Source organism: Oryza brachyantha, chromosome 2 (genome assembly GCF_000231095.2).
Source record: "Oryza brachyantha chromosome 2, ObraRS2, whole genome shotgun sequence".
NCBI classification, from domain to species: domain Eukaryota; kingdom Viridiplantae; phylum Streptophyta; class Magnoliopsida; order Poales; family Poaceae; genus Oryza; species Oryza brachyantha.
Window position 1 is genome coordinate 15,958,066 of NC_023164.2, and position 19,223 is coordinate 15,977,288.

Sequence of the window (19,223 nt, forward strand, 5' to 3'; positions counted from 1 at the left end):
ATTTTTGCTACATGGGCTTGAAGATTTGTGGCATGTGCCACCTAATTTGAACATAAATGGAGGTCAGTAAAATTGCAGACTTTCTATCTATTGAACAAGTTGCCGCATAGTATGTTGGCACGACTGGAAGCACTGAAAATCTATTATATATATAAAGTAGACTGCGGCTAAAATTTCTTATATAATATCAAATATAGTTTCATATTATATTATGAAATATAAATATTAAAGTGGTAATATAGTTTTAAACTCGGACATAATTTAGATTAGACTTTTATATTTGATGCTCCACGTAAATTAAAACGGTGGCTCCTTTTATATTATCTTAATATCATAATAAATAATACTACGATAGATTAAAGTTGTATATGGCATCATCTTCCCTCCGTCTTATTTAATCACATATCTTTCATATATATTACTTATTTGTGATTTCTATAGCTTATTTCAAATAACATAACGTTCACTTATAAAATACATTAAATATTTTAGGCATATGAGATTTTTTTAGTTTAATCTTGCACGGGATCCTCCTAGGGATCGGACGGCAACAACGCCGATTAGAAAAAAACATGATTTTTTTCTCTTTTCTTGTCTGATTTGGAAAAAATATTATCTTTTCTTTTTTATCTCTTATTATCCTTCGACTACTCGATCCCGAAAAAATTATTTTTTTTTCCTTTTCTTGGGACGGCAGCAGCGCTGACCGCCGATTAAAAAAACTGATTTTTTCCTTTCCTTTTTCGATTCAAAAAAAATTATCTTATCTTTTCTTTAATCTCTTATTTAAAAACCTGATTTTTTTTCAAAAATCAATTTTTATCCAAAAAATCACATTCCTTTTTTCCTAAAAATATCTTTTTTTATCTCTTATTTTCCTTCGGTGTCTCGATAAAAAACCTGATTTTTTTCCTTTTCTTGTCCGATCCAAATATCATTATCTTTTCTTTTTTTATTCAAAAAATACAAAAATTCACATTCTTTTTTTATCCAAAAAATCACCTTTTTCCTAAAAAGACTCCTTGTCTGATCCGGATTTAAAAAACCCAATCTGATCCAGATTTCAAAAAAATTCATGTTCTTGTTTATCCAAAAAAATCACGTTCTTTTTTCTCTAAAAAACTCCTCTTTTTTTTTATCTAATTTCCATTTGATTAAACATGGTGGCTTTTTTTCCCAATCTATTATATATACAAAGTAATAGAAAAAGAGCGTCACCACGTTTACTGTTACGAGCTAGAAAATACAACATTAATCGAAGTAAAATAAGAGAAGAAAAGAAGGAGTTTTGTAGGAGAAAAAAGAACGTGATTTTTTGGATAAAAAGAATGTGATTTTTTTGATAAAAAAGAACGTGGATTTTTTTGGAATCATGATCGGATTGGATATTTTTTAATCTGTATCAGACAAAGAGTTTTTTAAGGAAAAATGTGATTTTTGGATAAAAAAGAACGTGATTTTTTTGTATTTTTTGGAATCAAAAAAAAGAAAAGAAATATTTTTTGGATCAGACAAGAAAGGGAAAAAAACAGGTTTTTTTTATCAAGTAGCTGAAGGAAAATAAGAGATAAAAAGAAAGATGGTTTTTTAGGAGAAAAAAGAATGTGATTTTTTGGATAAAAATTGATTTTTGAAAAATTCAGGTTTCTTTTGGATCGAGCCGTCGAAGGAAAATAAGAGATAAAAAAAAGATAATATCTTTTTAGAATTGGACGGAAAATCAATTTTTTGAACCAACGTTGCTGCCGTCCAAGAAAAGAAAAAAAATCATTTTTTTTGGATCGAGCGGTCATAGGAAAATAAGAGATAAAGAAAGAAAAGATAATATTCTTTCGAATTGGACAAGGAAGGGAAAAAATCAGGTTTTTCTAATCGGCGTTGCTGCCGTGCGATCTCTACAAGGATATCGTGCAAGATTAAATTAAAAAAATTCTTATATGCCTAAAAATATTTAATGTATTTTATAAGTGATTTGAAACAAGTTAGGTACAATCACAAATACGTGGTTGAAAAAGACAGAGGGAAAAAAGATATTATGCTATAAATTTTATACAATTTTGATCTTTTATAGCATTATTCTTAGATCTATTATGATATTAAGATAATATAAAAGGAGCCACAGTTTTAATTTGCGTGGAGCATCAAATATAAAAGTTTGATCTAGGTCTGAGTTTACAATATAATATAAAACTATTTTTAATATTATATAAGAAATTTCATAAAGAAGTTGACCGTGTAGGCTGTGTGTGGGCCACGATGCTAGTTGTGATTAAACTATCCGGAAATTCTGAATGGCTTCTCAACATGCTAATTCAGCATAGCGTTTTCCTAGCTAGACTACTACATTGCTTTCAGAATTTTTATAGTACTAGCTAGATGATGCATGTGCTTTGTAAAGGATAAAATATATTATGTTATTCCTATAATAAATAGAAAAATATTTTTTATTAAATATATGTCTGTGCTTTTTATATAGAAATATCCATATCAATTTAATTTTACGTGGATATCCATATACATTTGATTAATTTTTAATATTACGAAGTTAAGAAGGTAAATTGTAAAAATACAATGGGAGAAGACGTGGTGGCAGAGGCTTTTATAGCAGTAAAGAAACACGCTTATATATATATATATATATATATATATATATATACACACACACTAGCAAGATGCCCGTGCGTTGCAACGGACTTAAATAAAACGTGAAAACTTGTAAAAATACTCGATTGACCGATGCTTCTTTTAAGATTATAAGCTGACCGTAAGGTCCATATATGATTTTGTATTTGAGCTTAATTTTTTCTAATACAAAAAAGGGATAATTCTAAATATAGCGATAAAAATGAGCGGAACCATTATTACTATTTTACTTTAATGAATTCAACTATTTAATGTCAACTTCAATGTGACGTTAAAAAAGTTAGAAAACTAAAGTTTAGAAATTTCATCCCTATCCAAATATTTGCAGCGGATGTTAAAATATTAGTGATATCGATTTAACGATAATTCTATTTATTTAGAAATATTGATTAAATGATAATCTCGATTCCGGCAATCCCATGCATGCGTGACTTACCTAAAGGCCCAGTGATGTTTACCTCCTTGTGGTGGACGGCAGTCGTGTGTTAATTCTGTGCTTGTTTGTTTCTGTAATGTGCAATAATTTGATAATTGTCTTACTGATTTCTGAACAATTTATAAATGTTAGAACTTTCGATCGAACTCTTGATCACCGGTGTAAAAGCAGACGACGCGCGGCGACAGCGGACGTCGTACAGAATCGGATACGGTACGATGTGCAGAAGCGGGCCGATGGCCTGACGGCGAGCGAGCGCCACGCGTAGCCTGGCGCGAGCGTAGAAGAGGCCCATAGCGGACGACAAGCGAGACGCGTGGCCTGGCACGGAAGCGGGCCGACGGACTGACGGCGATCGCGTGCGAGTAGGCTGAGTGCAGAATCGGCCCATGGCACAGACGGACGAAAAACCGGCAGAATCGTTACCGATATATATATATATATATATATAAAATAAGCTATTCTATGCCCCTCCCTTCACAAGGCCCAAACCCACCTCCCACCGCTTTTCAAGGGCCTAAAAACTCTCTTCTAGCCTGGTCAAACCTCTTTTCCGCCGGTTAAACACATCCTTTAACCTTTCTCCCCACCTCACCTTTGTCCAGTCTCGTCTATCTGAAAAGCGCAGTAACACGGAGACAAAAATATAGTAACATGCCCTATAAAATACAGTAACAAAATACCGTGACGGATCTAGTTTTTTAAATCATAATTTTTTAACCACTATAGTGAAAACGGTTTTAAAAAATAATATAAGACACATGAGATATTGCTTTCTAAAGATTGAAAATATAACATTTTAGCTCTCTCACATGTATTAGTTGTATTATAGCAATAGTATGCAGTCACACCTTGTATTACTGCACTTCGATCATAATGTTACTATATTTATATCGTGACGTTACTGTAATTGTGCAGTAACAACGCACATGTTGCTGCACTTATATCATAATTATGCAGTAACAATACACATATTTTATAGTAACATGACGTTATAGCGTTACTGCAGCTATTATCATAGCATTAGTGTATACTAATATAAATCCTATAGATATTTATTAAGATTTCAAACTTTAAACAACTTTATCTCTCACCTCATATATTATTTTTAAAAAACGTTTGTACCATGTTGTTAGGAAAAAGTGCTTAAAAAAATTAGATCCCTCATGGGAATGTTTCGACGTTGTTACTGCGAAATATTTGTCGTGTTATTGTATTTTTGCATTCATGTTACTGCAGAATTCCTGTGAGACGAATGGTGGCTTAGATAAACATGAGGGGAAGCCCAGGAAAGGTCGACCCACGGAAAAACTCTTTGACCAACCTTTAATTGAGATGTGGATGATTTTTGACATAGGAAAAGAGGGGTGGGAGGTGAGATGGACCTTAAGAGACCTTAAAAGGGAGGCGTGTAGAATAGCTTATGCTAAGAGGTGCGCGTATTACTCTAATGGATTGATATATATATATATATATATATATATATATATATATATATATATATATATATATATATAGGATTGATATATATATATATATATATATATATTGGTGCTTTGAATTTTATGGTCTTAAGTGGTCTATGGTCCAAATGCAAGAAACGAGCTTTCGCTCCTGCTGATCTTCCCAACTGATTTTCTCTTGTCACCTTCCGCACGAATAGGTGGTACGGTTTGTCTGCTTTATGGGTTGTGCTTATCAACTTATGTGTTAAAGGTAAAGCATGTCTCTCGCAAGTCGCAACTGACAGTGTCATGTCTCGTGTGTAGTTTGAACTCTGAATCTGTCACTTGGCTGTTGCGGCTGAACTTGTGGCAATCACTGCATGAGTAAGGCTATGTTATGGAGGAAGGATGATAGGTTATCTGGTACCTATTAACGGTATAAATGATGGTATTAACTGTTATAAAGTTGAAAAATCTGTTTTAGAAAGATGAGGTGATAAATCTCTATGTTGATTTATTTTACAAAATATGTACCATTTAGTACTTTAGAAAGCGTGTGTGAAAAACTGAAAATAGTCCATGTAAAAGAACACAAACTTAGTTGTGTTCTTTGTCCGATGAAAGATAAAAAATTCTATGATTTTTTATAGTTATATAGTATAAACAATAAATTAACTAATATATAATTAAAAATTTACTCAAGAAAGGTGAGAGGGTGAACTTCTGTGTATAAGTTTGGGACAATTTCATTCCTACCCCTGTTTTGATGTCTAATGCTGATTTTGCCCTTGCTTTTTTGTTTTTATTCCCCCCTTATTTTTTTAATTGAAGTCATAGTTTTTATTTCCCCCCTTGTTGATAAAAAAGCATGGATAAAAATAAAAATTCTGAGTAAGGCTAAAAATATACTTTGATCATTTAACACTATTGCTGTTGGCCATCCAAAAGAGGGACAGATTATGGCTTCAGTTTAAAAAACAAGGAAAAAATGAAAACCGTAAAAAAACATAGGCAAAATCAATACTAGACAATCAAAATAGGGATAAGAATGAAATTTTCACCATAAACTTTTTTTTTATAAAAATGCACTGTTTAACGGTTTGAAAACATGTGTGTAAAAGTCGAGAAATAATATGGTTAAAAAACAAAAACCAAGTAATGTATATCTGCGCATTACTGCTGCTATATCATTTCTTTTGCACCAATCTCTACAAAATTTAATGATAATTATACACTGCTCAGGATTTGCCCGGGGCTAATCATTTTTATCCTGGTTTTGGAGCACATTTTCTTTCTGAATTTGTGCAAACTACCAACCAGAACCATTTGTGGATTTGCAGTGACTGCATGGCATAAATTGCTAAGCAAACATGCACTCTATCTTACCAATAGACATCCAGCCGTTGGCATGGTTGCTCTCTCTTTAGCTGATTTGCCTGCCCTCTTTTGGAGTGCCACTTTACCCTGCCTGTTCACCGGGTGCGGTTGCTTACTTGCTTGGGCCAACAAATCCATATGTCAACTTGCCGAGCATGTCAGTCCATCAGGCCCAACCTTTATAGAAAGCTCAAAAGGCGGAAGTAATCCATATGTCAAAGCATGGCGATTCCTTTTTAGGTACTGCACATATCATATTGTACTAACCAACCTTTTTGTGTCCTTCCCTGTGATACCAACGCACTTATCAATTGGTCGACTCGAAATTTACACTTTATCGGTTTTAACATATAATCATTTCTAGAGTTTTTTTTACAAAGATTAGGGTGAGCGGGCAAAATTAAATAACAAGTGATTGTGTGGTTACGATGAGTAGTATGTGGAGAACTTGTTTGAGATTGGGGTATATAGAGAAGTAGCTATATTTTGCAACAAAATTTAAACACTAGATGTAATTATAACTTGGGATGGTCATAGTGTTATGGAATCGCTAAATAATATATGGCAAAGACCATTAAAAAATATATATTACAAACTCTTAACCTCCAGGTCGGTTGCACAATATGTGCCCCCTAATGCCTTTTCTAGCTCTAGTGAACTCTAGCGAGTAGATAAGGTTAAATAACCCGTGTTTAAACGATGTCCATGGTAGCTACGGTATAGAGATGGATGGTGGTGTTATGTATTAGAAATTGGTTATATTACCTAAATATTATGTATTTTTTCTAGCATTGTGGACATTAAGTTGTCTACTTCGAAACGGTTACTGCTCCGAACTTGTAAATGTGGAAATTTTTGCAAACGCTTTATACATATATATTTTTTAAATACATTATTTAAAAATCTTTTATTTATAATAAATAATTTATTTTTGTTATACCCTCAAAGGGTGTGTTTGGTTTGAGGACGAGATGGGATGCGTCAAGCTCATCCCTATTTTTCTTGTGTTTTGCATCCCTATTTTTCTTGTGTTTTGGGTTGGGATGACTCAATTATCTATTTGATTTGAGAGATATGATGAACTTTGTTTTTTTGGGTAGAAGGGACAAGGGAGTGATGGGATGGGCAATGCTTATATAAACCGTTAGTTCATGTGTTTGGTTGCAAATAGAGCTAGAGAAATCAATGGATATGTGCATGGAGTGATGCCTGCTATGCATAGTTGCAAGTAGCCAACGATATAGCAGACGACAATGACAATGTGGCCGTAATGACAATGTGGCCGTGGGTATCATTGGATGTTCAGTGAAGAGCTTGGAGAACATGACAGTTGATGGCAACTAACCCTTCCCGTATCTCATATGGTCCTGCAACTGGTGATAGATGACATGAATCTGGATGGCGGAGGAGCTCTGGGCACATGGCGGAGGACACCCACAACCATGCCTTATTCTCCCATGTTAGTCTATGTCTTGCCCCTTCTCTCCATCTTCTCCCTCTACTTTTGATGTCATTGCATGGATCTAGACAACACCGTTAGGAGGCACCAGTATGAGTAGTCATGGTGGAGCAGAAGACGCAACAAAGGAGGTGTGGACACGCGTGTGGGCAGTTGACGTTGTGATTTTGGTGAACAAGCTACACCCGAATCTGGGAGGAATACTTTCCGCCTAAAACTAACCCATCCTATACCAAACAACCTCAACAATGGATTGGGTCTGTTTCAAACTGATCCAACCCTAGAACCAAACACATCAAAAATGCTATCGCAAATCATCCATATATTTATCAATTCATCCATATACTTTCCCCCAACATGCTATAAACTTGTTTCCAATATTTCAACCAGCTAAACTTTCACCATATTGTCACTCAGGGATAAAAAAACCCAATCTTAGAGCGTCTCCAAGAGATGTCTAAAATTGATCCCTAAAATTGAATTTAGGGAATTAAGCTAGAAAACATATCTTCAACAGGTTACCAAATACATTCCTGATATTTACACATGTCTAAAATTAGCTCATTTGTGTCCTAAATTTAGGACAGGAATATGTGTTCCTAATACATGTTATTTATTTTTAGAGTTATGTTGGAGTAATGTGTAATTTTTATGCCCAATAATTTTTTAGAGGAACCCAATACAAATTTTTAAAAAGTAAAATATTAGTATTCTCTTAGAGATGCTCTTATGATCCTATCTATCATGTGCCACATCTATATACCAATCCCAATATGTCAATCAAAACATCAAAGTTTTCTTAAATAACGCATTTTCCCTGTTGTCAAACATGCCCAAAAGTGAGACAAGTCAGCAACGAATATTTTGATAACTATTTAATAATAAATAGTATAAATGATAAAATTAAGTGCCACAAAATTAAAAATCCATTTAAGAAAGATGAGATAATAAAATTATATATATATATTAAAATACACACAACTTAGCAATTGCAAACCGTGCGCGCAAAAAGAACAGAAAAAACTAATAGTATCTCAACACACGCCCCCTCGCTTTCACCTCCTTTTACAAACCGGTCCACCCCCACCAATCGCAAACAAATCAGGCCGACGTGGAGCGCTCATCCCCACCGCCCGCAGAAGATCCCGTCCCCCCCACCCCACTGCCACCTTGACTAGCTACAGTCTCCGCTGCCACCGCCCCCTCCTCCCCTCCTCACCCAAGTCACCAACCACTCCGCTCCTCCTCCTCCTCCTCCTGGCCCCACCTGTCATCCACGCCAGCCGTCCCCAATGACAGGTGGACCAACCCAGATCCATGGCCCACCGGTCAGTCAAGTGGGTCGAGACGAGCGGCAGTGCGCGACGCGGAGCGAGAGAGAGAGGAAGAAAAATATCCCATCATATGGCCAGAGAGCCTTTTGCCGCCCCGTAGCCGCCATCGCCGCACGCCATCTCGACTCGTCTACCCCGCGCAGCCCCACCCCACTGACAGTGGGACCCACACGCGTGGGCTCACCTGTCGGTGGGCTGGTGGGCCATGGGCGTCAGTGGGTGGGGGTCGGTGGCGGGTGGGGTGCGCGAAGCGCCGGCGAGTAAACAAAAAACAAGCAAGAGGGAGGGAGGAGTCGTAAACAAAGGCGAGCCGAGCGAGCGAGCCGCTGCAGCACCAGGCGCGGGGAGGCGGAGGCGGAGGCGCGACCGCACGCACGTACTCGCGTCGATCGCCGCGCAGATCTCGGCGGCGGCGGCGTCGTGTCCGGCTCCGGTCGGCTGCCGGCTCGCCGGAGTCGCGAGCTCGCTCCGGTTCGGTGACGCGTCGCTCTTTTTTTTTTTGTGTGTGGTGTTCGTTTTTTTTGGGGGGGATTTATTATTATTTTAACCTGGATTTGTGGCGCAGATCTGAGGAGGAGCGGCGGCGGCGGGAGGAGGAGGAGGAGACGGAGGGAGTGTGGGTTAGGGTTTAGGGGCGATGCAGCGGCAGGGGAGGAGCCTGCAGAGGTCGGGCTCGAAGCGTGTGCTCGATCCCACCGGTAGTGGCGGCGGCGGCGGTGGCGACGACGACCATGCGGCCAAGCGGCCTCGCGTGCCGGCGCTTGCAAGGTGCGTGCCCCTGCGTGGTTGTTCAGTGATCCGGTAGTAGTAGTAGTAGCTTCTGCGGGTAGTTGAGTAGGGTTTCCGATTTGGTGCGTTAGGCTGTGTCGGGGCTATGATAGGGAGGGAATTTGGGATGCTTGACTTTGCTTCGTCTCGACTGAGCTGACTACGGTTGGAATGTTAATGCTGCTGTGAAGCTTCCCACCATTTCAAACCTCAAATAAGGCGCTTGAATTTAGCTTAACCGTTTCATTAGCTCAGCTGGTTAAGAGTGGAGTTGGAACTGGGGCTCAAAGATGATTCTCTGGGAGCTAACAAAAGTGTGTCAGAGACTCAAGACTCAAGAGTGCTCAGAGAGGATAATAGTGGTCCATACATTATGCTTCTGTTGGGTGGGACTTGGGGTTTGAATGCCCATTTTATGCCACTGACCCAACTGACAGAAAAAACTTTCAGCTACCTGAATCGTGGCATTTTCTGATTTCATTGGTGTACGTATAAGTTCCATATGCATTAAGGCGCTTTAACCTAACTTCTTTTACAACTGAATCTAAGCACGTTATGAGGCAATAAATATAATTGTTGCTGAAATCAAGAGAACATAGATGTAGTCATGGGTTATTCTATTATAGTGGCAATAATGAACTACCCTTTTGTTGCACTGAGCCATGTTGAAGTTCAGTACTACAGTATCAGTATCTCTCATATTGCTGCCATGATCTATTGTTGATCTGTCCTAATTCATTTGTTTGTTATGCTGAATAAAAACTTCAAAATTGTGAAATCTTCATATGGTAGGGAGTGTGGCAGGCTGCCACAATTACCACACCAAATATTCCACGGTTAACGATCAATGCTCTGTTGAATTAAAGGGCAATGATCTAGCACCCATGTAGAATGCTAAAAGAATAGAAATAATGAGTGCTGAGTGGATAGGATTTCTAAAAAAATATAATACATACCCTAAATTTTGTTGTCTATATACTTGAAATTGCAAAAATATGTCTGTATCTTACAATGTTGCTCACTTAACAAAAGACATTTTGCAGTGTCATTGTGGAAGCTCTCAAGGTGGACAGTTTACAGAAGCTTTGTTCATCACTAGAGCCAATTCTTCGTAGAGTTGTGAGTGAAAGAACTTATTGAATTGGATGTTGCACATTTATTTTCTTGCAGATATTATATACTTATAGAATGTTTCTTTGTAAATCAATTATTTTCTGGGATAGGTAAGTGAAGAGGTAGAGCGTGCTCTAGCCAAGTTGGGTCCTGCTAGAATTCAAGGAAGGTACAATCTCATTAACTTGTTTGTTGTGGTGATGCTTTTTGGATGTGTGCCTGCAAATTTAAGGTTTTTCTACAGATCTGGTTTGAGCATATTGAAAAACTTATTACAATGATAGAATACCTATTGAAAACAGGTCCTCTCCCAAAAGAATTGAAGGACCCGATGGGAGAAATCTTCAGCTTAAATTTACAACTAGGTTATCTCTACCCCTATTTACCGGTGGAAAAGTAGAAGGTGAGCAGGGAGCAGCAATACATGTTGTGCTGCTAGATGCAAACACCGGGGTTGCTGTTACTTCAGGACCTGAATCATGTGCAAAACTGGATGTTCTTGTGCTTGAGGGTGACTTCAACAAGGAGGAAGAAGAAGATTGGACAGAAGAGGAGTTTGAAGGTCACATTGTCAAGGAGCGTGAAGGGAAGAGACCTCTTTTGACAGGTGACCTTCAGGTTACCCTTAAAGAAGGTGTTGGAACCATAGGGGAGCTTATTTTTACTGACAACTCCAGCTGGATAAGAAGCAGAAAATTCCGGCTTGGGCTGAGGGTTGCCCCTGGGTCTTTTGAAGGTATTCGTGTTAGGGAGGCGAAGACAGAAGCTTTTACTGTTAAGGATCACAGAGGGGAATGTATGTGTGCAATGCATTTCTGATTTACTCATACTTCTAGATGAGTTAAATACCAGTTGTTAATCATATTGCTATCGTATTTTGTAGTGTACAAAAAGCACTATCCACCTGCCCTAAAGGACGATGTTTGGAGATTAGAAAAGATTGGCAAGGATGGTGCATTCCACAAGAAGTTAAATGCAAGTGCGATCTATACGGTTGAGGATTTTCTCCAGCTTCTTGTTAAGGATCAGCAGAGGTTACGGAGTGTAAGTTCTATAATTGCTGTTAATAGATTGTAACTAATGTAATTTAGTTTATGATCCAATACCTCTTCTTTTTTTTATTCAGATTCTTGGTAGTGGAATGTCAAATAAGATGTGGGAAAGCCTTGTTGAGCATGCAAAGACTTGTGTCTTAAGTGGGAAGCATTATGTATATTATGCTATTGACTCAAGAAGTGTTGGCGCGATATTCAATAACATCTATGAGTTCACTGGTTTGATTGCTGACGACCAGTTCATTTCAGCTGAAAATCTCACTGACAATCAGAAGGTTGGTATCTATTTTTTCTCTTTCTACTTCTAAAGATAAAAAAAAAGAAGTATCTTATAAATCTATAATTTGTAGCGTTGTAAAGCTGATTTTTGGCCTATGGGAGCATGCTGCTACAGGACACTGCAAACCTATGTTGATTCTCTGTAGACACTAATGTATAACATGCAAGAGCCTGTACCCTGCTCTTTCACCTTGCATTCAGTGGTATAACATACATAAATCTGTGGTGCTCTCTAAGGCCGCGATCTTCTATTGGGTTAGCTAACCCAGATTCTTCGTTTTCCGCGCACGCGCTTCCTGAACTGCTTAAGTATGTATTTTTTGCAAAAAGTTTTTACAGAAAAATTGTTTTAAAAATCATATTAATCCATTTTCAAGTTTATAGTTAATAATTAATTAATCATATAGTAATCCGCCGCTACGTTTTACGCGTGGGTTAGTAACCCGGTTGCTGAACGCAGCCTAACTAGCTTTTGGTATCCCACTTCAATGGCTGCCACTATAGAAGACTAGGATAGCTTATGTAATTTGTTATACACTAAGTGCATCTCTTAATGGAGATTATCTTTTACATACTGATCTTTTTCCTTTTATTTGAAATCTTGCTGAACTCGATTGCAGATCTATGCTGATGGATTGGTTAAGAAAGCATACGAGGATTGGATGCATGTTGTAGAATATGATGGCAAGGCACTCCTCAGCTTCAAGCAGAAAAAGAAATCTGTCACAACAAGAAGTGACACTGCTGCAGCGGCAACAAACAACCCTGCTTCCTATGGTTCCCCCAGTACGCAGAAACAATTATCACAGCCAGCAAAAGCTGGGCAAACTTCCACAGGAACTACAAGTGAAGGTAATGTGATATTGAGTTGAAAATCCTGGTACACCTATGCATGCTAACAATTTTATGGTGGTCTCTACTGTTACTATGTTTCATGTTCCTGTTTTTGTTTTAACCGCTCTCTTTCTTTGGATTGCTGGGCTCTGTTTTATCTTATCTAATGTGAGCCAAGTGATTTCTGTTTGTCTTCTCATACATGTGCTCACCGAGACACTGACCCATCACTGGAATGTAATGCTGCTGTAGTTCTCTCCTACTTAAATTGATCTATATAGGATTACTTGTCTTCTCTTGTGACAATTCTTGTCTTCAATTGTCCTAATCACTAGTTCACTCCAATCTGCCCAGACAAAATAGCAAGAAGTGTAGAAAGTGGCCTATGTATTGAATTATGACAAACACAAACAGAGTAGGCCCATTGAGAACGCTAAAACTGTGACGTGGAAAACTGTAGTAATTGGATGGTGTGCTTATGCTTGACTATAAACTGCTTTAACAACCATTCTAATACTTTAGTTTTACCTATTGGAAGTCAGCCATTGTTGGCTGGAATTGATGTATGCATTTGGATTTTGGATACACGATGTTTATCATGTCAGATTATTTGCGAAGAATATTATTGCCGCTGCTAATACATTGTGTTAATGATTTCCTTTTGATCTGTTCAGCAGATGGATCTACAATCTCATACAATGGAAATCAAGCAGGACATTACACAGCCAATTCTCAAAGCATACCTGCAAATGTCACTACACAATATGAACGGAGTTCACTGACACCTGAAAGCCAGCTCAATGGTTCTGCTCTGCAGAATCAAGCTTCTAGGGGTTCCAATATGTTGGCATTGGGGCCACCACAGCAACATCAGCAGCAAAATTTTGAATTCTCAGCACTTGGTGGTCAGTCCATGCAGCCCACTGGCATGAACCCTTTTGATGACTGGTCGCAACCGCAGGAGAACCGAAGTGGGGTTGATGACTACCTGATGGAGGAGATCAGGATGCGGAGCCACGAGATATTGGAGAACGAGGAGATGCAACAGATGTTGCGGATTTTGAGCATGGGTGGCGCATCAACCAACCTGACGGAAGACGGCTTCTCGTTTCCTAACTACATGCCATCAACTCCCCCCAATTTCAACTATGCGGATGACCGTGCCCGTCCATCTGGGAGAGCTGTTGTTGGGTGGCTCAAAATCAAGGCAGCTATGCGCTGGGGCATCTTTGTCAGGAAGAAAGCGGCTGAGAGAAGAGCTCAGCTTGTTGAGCTCGAGGACTAGCAAAAATCCTGACTGCTGGTCTAACAAAGCTCCACTGGTGTTGCTGTTGTTTTTAAGGATCTGAAAATGGGCTTAGCAGCTCCTGTTTGGAGGACGCTTGAGGCCCTGGGCTCTTAATTATGGACACGGATTCTCCTTTACTCGTTTTTGTATAGTTGTTCCATATCATTGTTTGTTTAGTGTGATGCTTAGTTAAATTCTGTACGAACCTTAACTAGAACTGTGTACATTTAATTGCTTAATAATTCACACAAGCATTCGACGCGCCATTAGGTTGTATTTTAGTTTTGAACTTCCAACTTTTCCGGTAAGAGAGCAGCATTTTTTGTTATTATGGAAACACATTAATGGAGTTTATAGTTGATACATCCTAGCTATAAAAATTATTACGTCAGATTTGTGTTTAGGTGGAGAGAAGAAAAAAGGAAAAAAAAAGACTACAGATTTGTAGCAAATATTAGTCGGAGCAATTTAGCTTATAACCAATAGTTAACTCTAAATTATGTATGGCCACATAAATTCATACATGTGTAAATATATAGTGGCCCAACAACATCAGCAACGGGCTTATAACTAGTGGTTGATTCTCCTATTAAATTGCTCTGATAAGATACTGTATGAACATGTGTATGGTGGGCCACTATATTTATACGTGTATAACAGGTGAGCACCATCGTAGACTATCAGATTGGTTCAATAAACATTTGTATTAAACTTGCTCTTGTAGCGCTTCAAATAGTGCAATATTCTCCTTCCAATCCAAAAACGTGTGATCTCAATAAACCCATTAGTAGTAACCCGAGAAGGAAAAGGACTACGGAAGAAAAACAGAGAGCATGACCGTACTTCTCCCTCTAATAAGTGTGTCAGGCAACAATTCCTTCAGGTGAATGCGATATGTTGCGCATGCCCGTGCATTACAGCAAGAAAAAAAAGGGTGTGCCATACAGTTGCGAAATGACACTACTTTCATATGCAACTGCAAACATATCATATTGTATGGTGCAGTTATGGTGACAACGCTATCAAGATCCAAGACAATTATTTGATTCCAAGCATTCTATGGCTTCTCAGTTCTCATCACAGCTACAGAAAGCTCTGTACACACTGGAGATCAAACTCTCTTCTATCTCCCCCTCCCTCTATCTGACACAGAAGTGACACAGTGAAAGCTCATTTGGCTCCATTCTTCTGTGTCAACTTGGGTTCTTGGTAGTTCCAAAAGGCTCTCAAGCTCAAATTACGAATGATGGGAGGTAATGCTCCAAAACTGCCAGGAGATCTTTCCCATTGTTCTCCATGTTGGCTGGAAATGGAATACCGAGTCGACCAACTGCCTCGACCAGCTCTCCCCTCAGTCTCTGTGGCAGCAACTGCCCGCTTGCAGCCGCACATGCCCGGTACAGTGGCAGGTACGTGATAGCAAGCGTAATGGGCTCTGGGAGGTCATGCAGGAGGATTGGAGACGCCCCTCTTCTCAGAACCCTAGTGATATTCACAAAATGGTCTTCCCCAGCCTCTACTCCTTCCGCAAACGCGGCCTGAGACCACTGCTCTTTCAGAAATGCAACCAGGTCTTGGGGAACATCCATGTCACTCGTGGTCGCGATGCTGTCTGCAGCTGCATACGTAGAAGCAGCATCATTCAGAAAGTTTGAACGGAGAAGGAAGGCAACACCTTCAAAAGATCCCCTGCCCTGTCCCCTTGCAGCTTTGAGAATCTGTGTGCTAAGGGCTTCGAGAACATGCCGGGGGATATGCGCAAGCAAGTAGGAGGCGACTGCAAAGTGGCCACAAGATGCAGCAGTTGTTACAGCAAGGCACATCTCAATGTCTGGAACGCCTCGGTTGACAAACCATTGGGCAACTTGCAAGCAACCACGCTCAGAAGCTTTTACAAGGGGACAAAGGAAAGATGTCGCATGCCCTTCATCAACTAAGCATTCCATTGTTTCAAATTTGCAGTAGTGAGAAGCATAGACTAGAGCAAGATCAACATCCACAGCCAAGCTGTTTTGATGAGCAATCTGCAAAAGGTAGGAAAAAGTTACATAATTGCATATTATGGTTCCTGATATCCACTTTTCATAATAAGGTCATGCATGAAAAATACTTCACTTCTTTAGAAATTCTTATTCATTTTTTTAGATAATGATTGTTTAAGGATAACTTTTTATCCGGCTTTTACATCCAACCGGATGTATGCAACATTTTTAATGGGAACTTAGCCCCTTAGACAACCTAATCTGAAATTCGATTTGCTCCTATGGAGATTTGAATTCATCACCTTGGGATGCTACTCAGGTCACTGCAACCAATAGACTACATGTTCTTTCGCAAAAAAAAAAATCTTATTCATACATGCCAAGGACTACAATAAGGTATAATAAGGCAGTGAGAAAGAATGATCATTCTGCAATTAATATAATCAGCACAGAAGAGCAAAGAACAGCACAACCACAGTACTAGCTTTTCTGATAAAAAAGGGAGATGTCAAGATACTACACTAATTGGATAATCTAGGAAGTGCACAATATAACATATTTGTTCATTATCACAGCCAGCTCCGAAAACCACTAAAGTCATGCCAAAAGTTGACCCAATTTGATTGCTTATTCTTATGGAATATCTCTATGTGCAAGCAGAAAATCAAGGGAGGAAATCAACAAGAAGATACCCATGTTAATGATAGTATCTTGGGGGTAGAGTACATGAGAGAGAAGAGTCCATGATAGTTTAACAAAACCGACAGCACTAGCATAACAGGGGAAAGCATTGCATTAGTAGCAATATATGAGTTGTAACAGCACTTATTATCTGGCAACATTTCACAGACTTGGGGACTTCCCAATGACATAAATAATAACTGACCTAATATTCTGAATTGCAATTTGAAGGGTGGCACTATAATACACTATAATAACAGTGCACAGTGCAGTAGTTTGAATGCTAGGCATCCATTTCCCTCCATAAGGAGATCAGAATTAGAAAACACTAGTGCATAGATGGATATATTGGTCACACTTTCAGGCCAAGGGCTTCTAGAATAAAAAAAATAAATACCATTGATGTGCTCATTTACCACAATATGAAACAGCACAGTTTTTAAGTCTTTAAGATAACCAGAAACAATGCGAGCAATTGCAATTACCTTCAGCAGAATGCGTACAAGTTCAGTACTTCCAAAACGTGACGCTTCTAGGAAACACTGATTTACATTCTCAGCACCTCCTTCCACAAGCAACGACAAAAGTCCCTTTATGGCAACTGCTGAACTCCCAGAAGACCAGCCAGGTTCAAATAAAGTTGAAAACAGTGTAAGCGGGAAGCAGGCCGCATCGAATGCCTCAGTAAAAATCTTGCCACTGAGATTGTCACCAGCTATGTCCAAGAAGGTTTTAAACGCTGATAGATGGAACTGTACCTCTTGGTGAGTGCTGCAGTTTGCTCTGTAACACTCTGTATCTTCAGAACAACGATGCAGATGAATGCACTGCAATGCCCATTCTATAAACTTCTGCACTTTGGCACCAGCCTCAATTTGTAAACGGTCACCACCAGGACAATCTTGTAGACGGTCATGTAATCTAAATTTGAAGACCAAAAGAAATGATATCACTAATAATGATAAACGGATGATTGTGGAAGAAAAAGTAATTTGCATATGTGGTTACCTCTGAGCTATGATTTCCTTGCTATCACCTAAAGTGAGCGCCTTGCTTTGGCATGCGACGACACAAGATGCGAGCAGTGACGTCCTGAGGATTGCCCTAGCAAAATCCTTTGCCCCTGATTCCACAATCTTACCAATCAGATGGTTGAGACCTTTAAGGTCCTGCTCCGTCCGCAAGAACCAAATGGCATCGAGAGCAACAGACAAACCATAATCCAGCATTAACTGGTGGTCTGCTAGAGCAACAAGGCTTTCAGCAAGGTCCCACTGCCGAGAGAACAGCACCAACTGCAGTGAATGCCCGAAATCGATCTGTCCATGCTCATCTGTCCTCCGGTTTGCCATGCAGCCATTTGATTCTTGAACAGGGCCACTGCCATGAACATGGCTGGCACTACATTCATGGTCATCCATTTTCTAAACTGCTTCTCTCAGCCACAATCCAATCATGCCATTCTATTTTGTCCTAGCAAGAAGTTACGGATATCCCCTAAAGATAAAGAAAACAATACTAAATTTAAGAAACAATCGCTTAATTCAAGATAGTAAATAGCATACTAAAAGGATCCACAATTTAGGGGTTACTGACCATTACGTAACCATAAAACTACTAAATTTATAGACTGGCAAGAAATAATAGTATAGAGCTACGCATAAATCAGAATCCAACTAACACGCAGTTGGTATGAGCAGCCATATAAGATCAAATTTCTCATTTAGCTTGACAAAAGGATGATATGGATAGTGATGAGAATCAAAAGACAGTCACTCAATATCCTTACAGTTATGAAATCTTCAAATTTACACATCCAATAATAGAAATGAGTTCAATGAAAATCAACTCGCAACTAGGAACCCATCTTTTTAGCTCGAAAATTCTATGGGTTCCAATTCGGAAACACTACCTTTATATTTATTACCCGAGTTTTTTTTATGAATTTAATAACGAACTACCTACATGCAGATCGAAGATCCTATTAATTTCAATACGGGACACTAAATTTAATCGAAATTTCTTTGAATAAAATGTTCAAACCTAAAGGCTTCCAGACGATTTTGAAGGGTAAAAAAAAAAAGAGAAGAAGCAGGCTAAGCACCTCAGATCAGGATCCTTCACCTTGGTGCCCCCCCCCCTCTCTCTAAAACCGCGCCCCCGGCGCTCTCCGCGACGGGTGGAGGCGCCGGTGCCGGCGCGGCGCGATCCGAACCAGCGGTCCGGCAGCAGCACCGGAGGAGGAGGGAGAGCGGCGGGGGGGGGGGGGGTGAATAGATTCCGGTCCGGCGACCGCGGCCGCGGGCGTGGAGTCGGGCAGGCCACCCCCCGACGAGGCCGAGGAAGGGATTTGGCCCGGATTTGGGAGGAGCACGGGGGCAGCGGCGGGCGCACGTGCGGCGGGCGAGCGGAGGAAGACGACGACGACGACGAGACGATCTCCCGCGCGCGAGGCGGATCCGACGGTCCTGGTGGGCCTCTCCACGGGGATCGGGCGGCCGCCAAGCTGCCCGCAGAAACGCTGGGCGG

The 19,223-nt window shown here is 39.6% G+C and overlaps 2 protein-coding genes across 3 annotated transcripts; one reads left to right on the plus strand and one right to left on the minus strand.

Annotated features, from left to right (window-relative positions):
* The first annotated feature begins 8,982 nt into the window (after positions 1-8,982).
* Positions 8,983-14,291, plus strand: LOC102720488 (calmodulin-binding protein 60 D-like). 2 transcript variants are annotated; one of them, XM_040520695.1, is made up of 9 exons: positions 8,983-9,165; positions 9,260-9,462; positions 10,506-10,581; positions 10,686-10,744; positions 10,878-11,371; positions 11,459-11,619; positions 11,702-11,905; positions 12,530-12,761; positions 13,418-14,291. In XM_040520695.1, the coding sequence occupies exons 2-9, from the start codon at positions 9,332-9,334 to the stop codon at positions 14,026-14,028; spliced, it is 1,968 nt and encodes a 655-aa protein (XP_040376629.1). In that variant the 5' UTR covers positions 8,983-9,165; positions 9,260-9,331; the 3' UTR covers positions 14,029-14,291. The 2 variants fall into 2 exon arrangements, with proteins under 2 accessions (XP_040376629.1, XP_040376630.1); XM_040520696.1 differs by having other exon boundaries at positions 13,421-14,291.
* Positions 14,292-14,847: 556 nt separating this feature from the next.
* Positions 14,848-19,054, minus strand: LOC102720951 (ankyrin repeat protein SKIP35-like). The gene is made up of 4 exons (XM_006647327.3): positions 18,799-19,054; positions 17,703-18,191; positions 17,180-17,615; positions 14,848-16,055 (listed from the first exon to the last, which is right to left on the minus strand). The coding sequence occupies exons 2-4, from the start codon at positions 18,113-18,115 to the stop codon at positions 15,264-15,266; spliced, it is 1,641 nt and encodes a 546-aa protein (XP_006647390.1). The 5' UTR covers positions 18,116-18,191; positions 18,799-19,054; the 3' UTR covers positions 14,848-15,263.
* Between the last annotated feature and the right edge of the window lie 169 nt (positions 19,055-19,223).

Coding starts and splice junctions, on each gene's coding strand:
- LOC102720488 (XM_040520695.1), top strand. CDS start 9,332: ATGCAGCGGCAGGGGAGGAGCCTGCAGAGGTCGGGCTCGAAGCGTGTG. Junction 9,463..10,505: donor CGCGTGCCGGCGCTTGCAAG/GTGCGTGCCCCT, acceptor GACATTTTGCAG/TGTCATTGTGGAAGCTCTCA. Junction 10,745..10,877: donor CCTGCTAGAATTCAAGGAAG/GTACAATCTCAT, acceptor TATTGAAAACAG/GTCCTCTCCCAAAAGAATTG.
- LOC102720951 (XM_006647327.3), bottom strand. CDS start 18,115: ATGGATGACCATGAATGTAGTGCCAGCCATGTTCATGGCAGTGGCCCT. Junction 17,616..17,702: donor AAGGAAATCATAGCTCAGAG/GTAACCACATAT, acceptor CTTCAAATTTAG/ATTACATGACCGTCTACAAG. Junction 16,056..17,179: donor TTGTACGCATTCTGCTGAAG/GTAATTGCAATT, acceptor TACCTTTTGCAG/ATTGCTCATCAAAACAGCTT.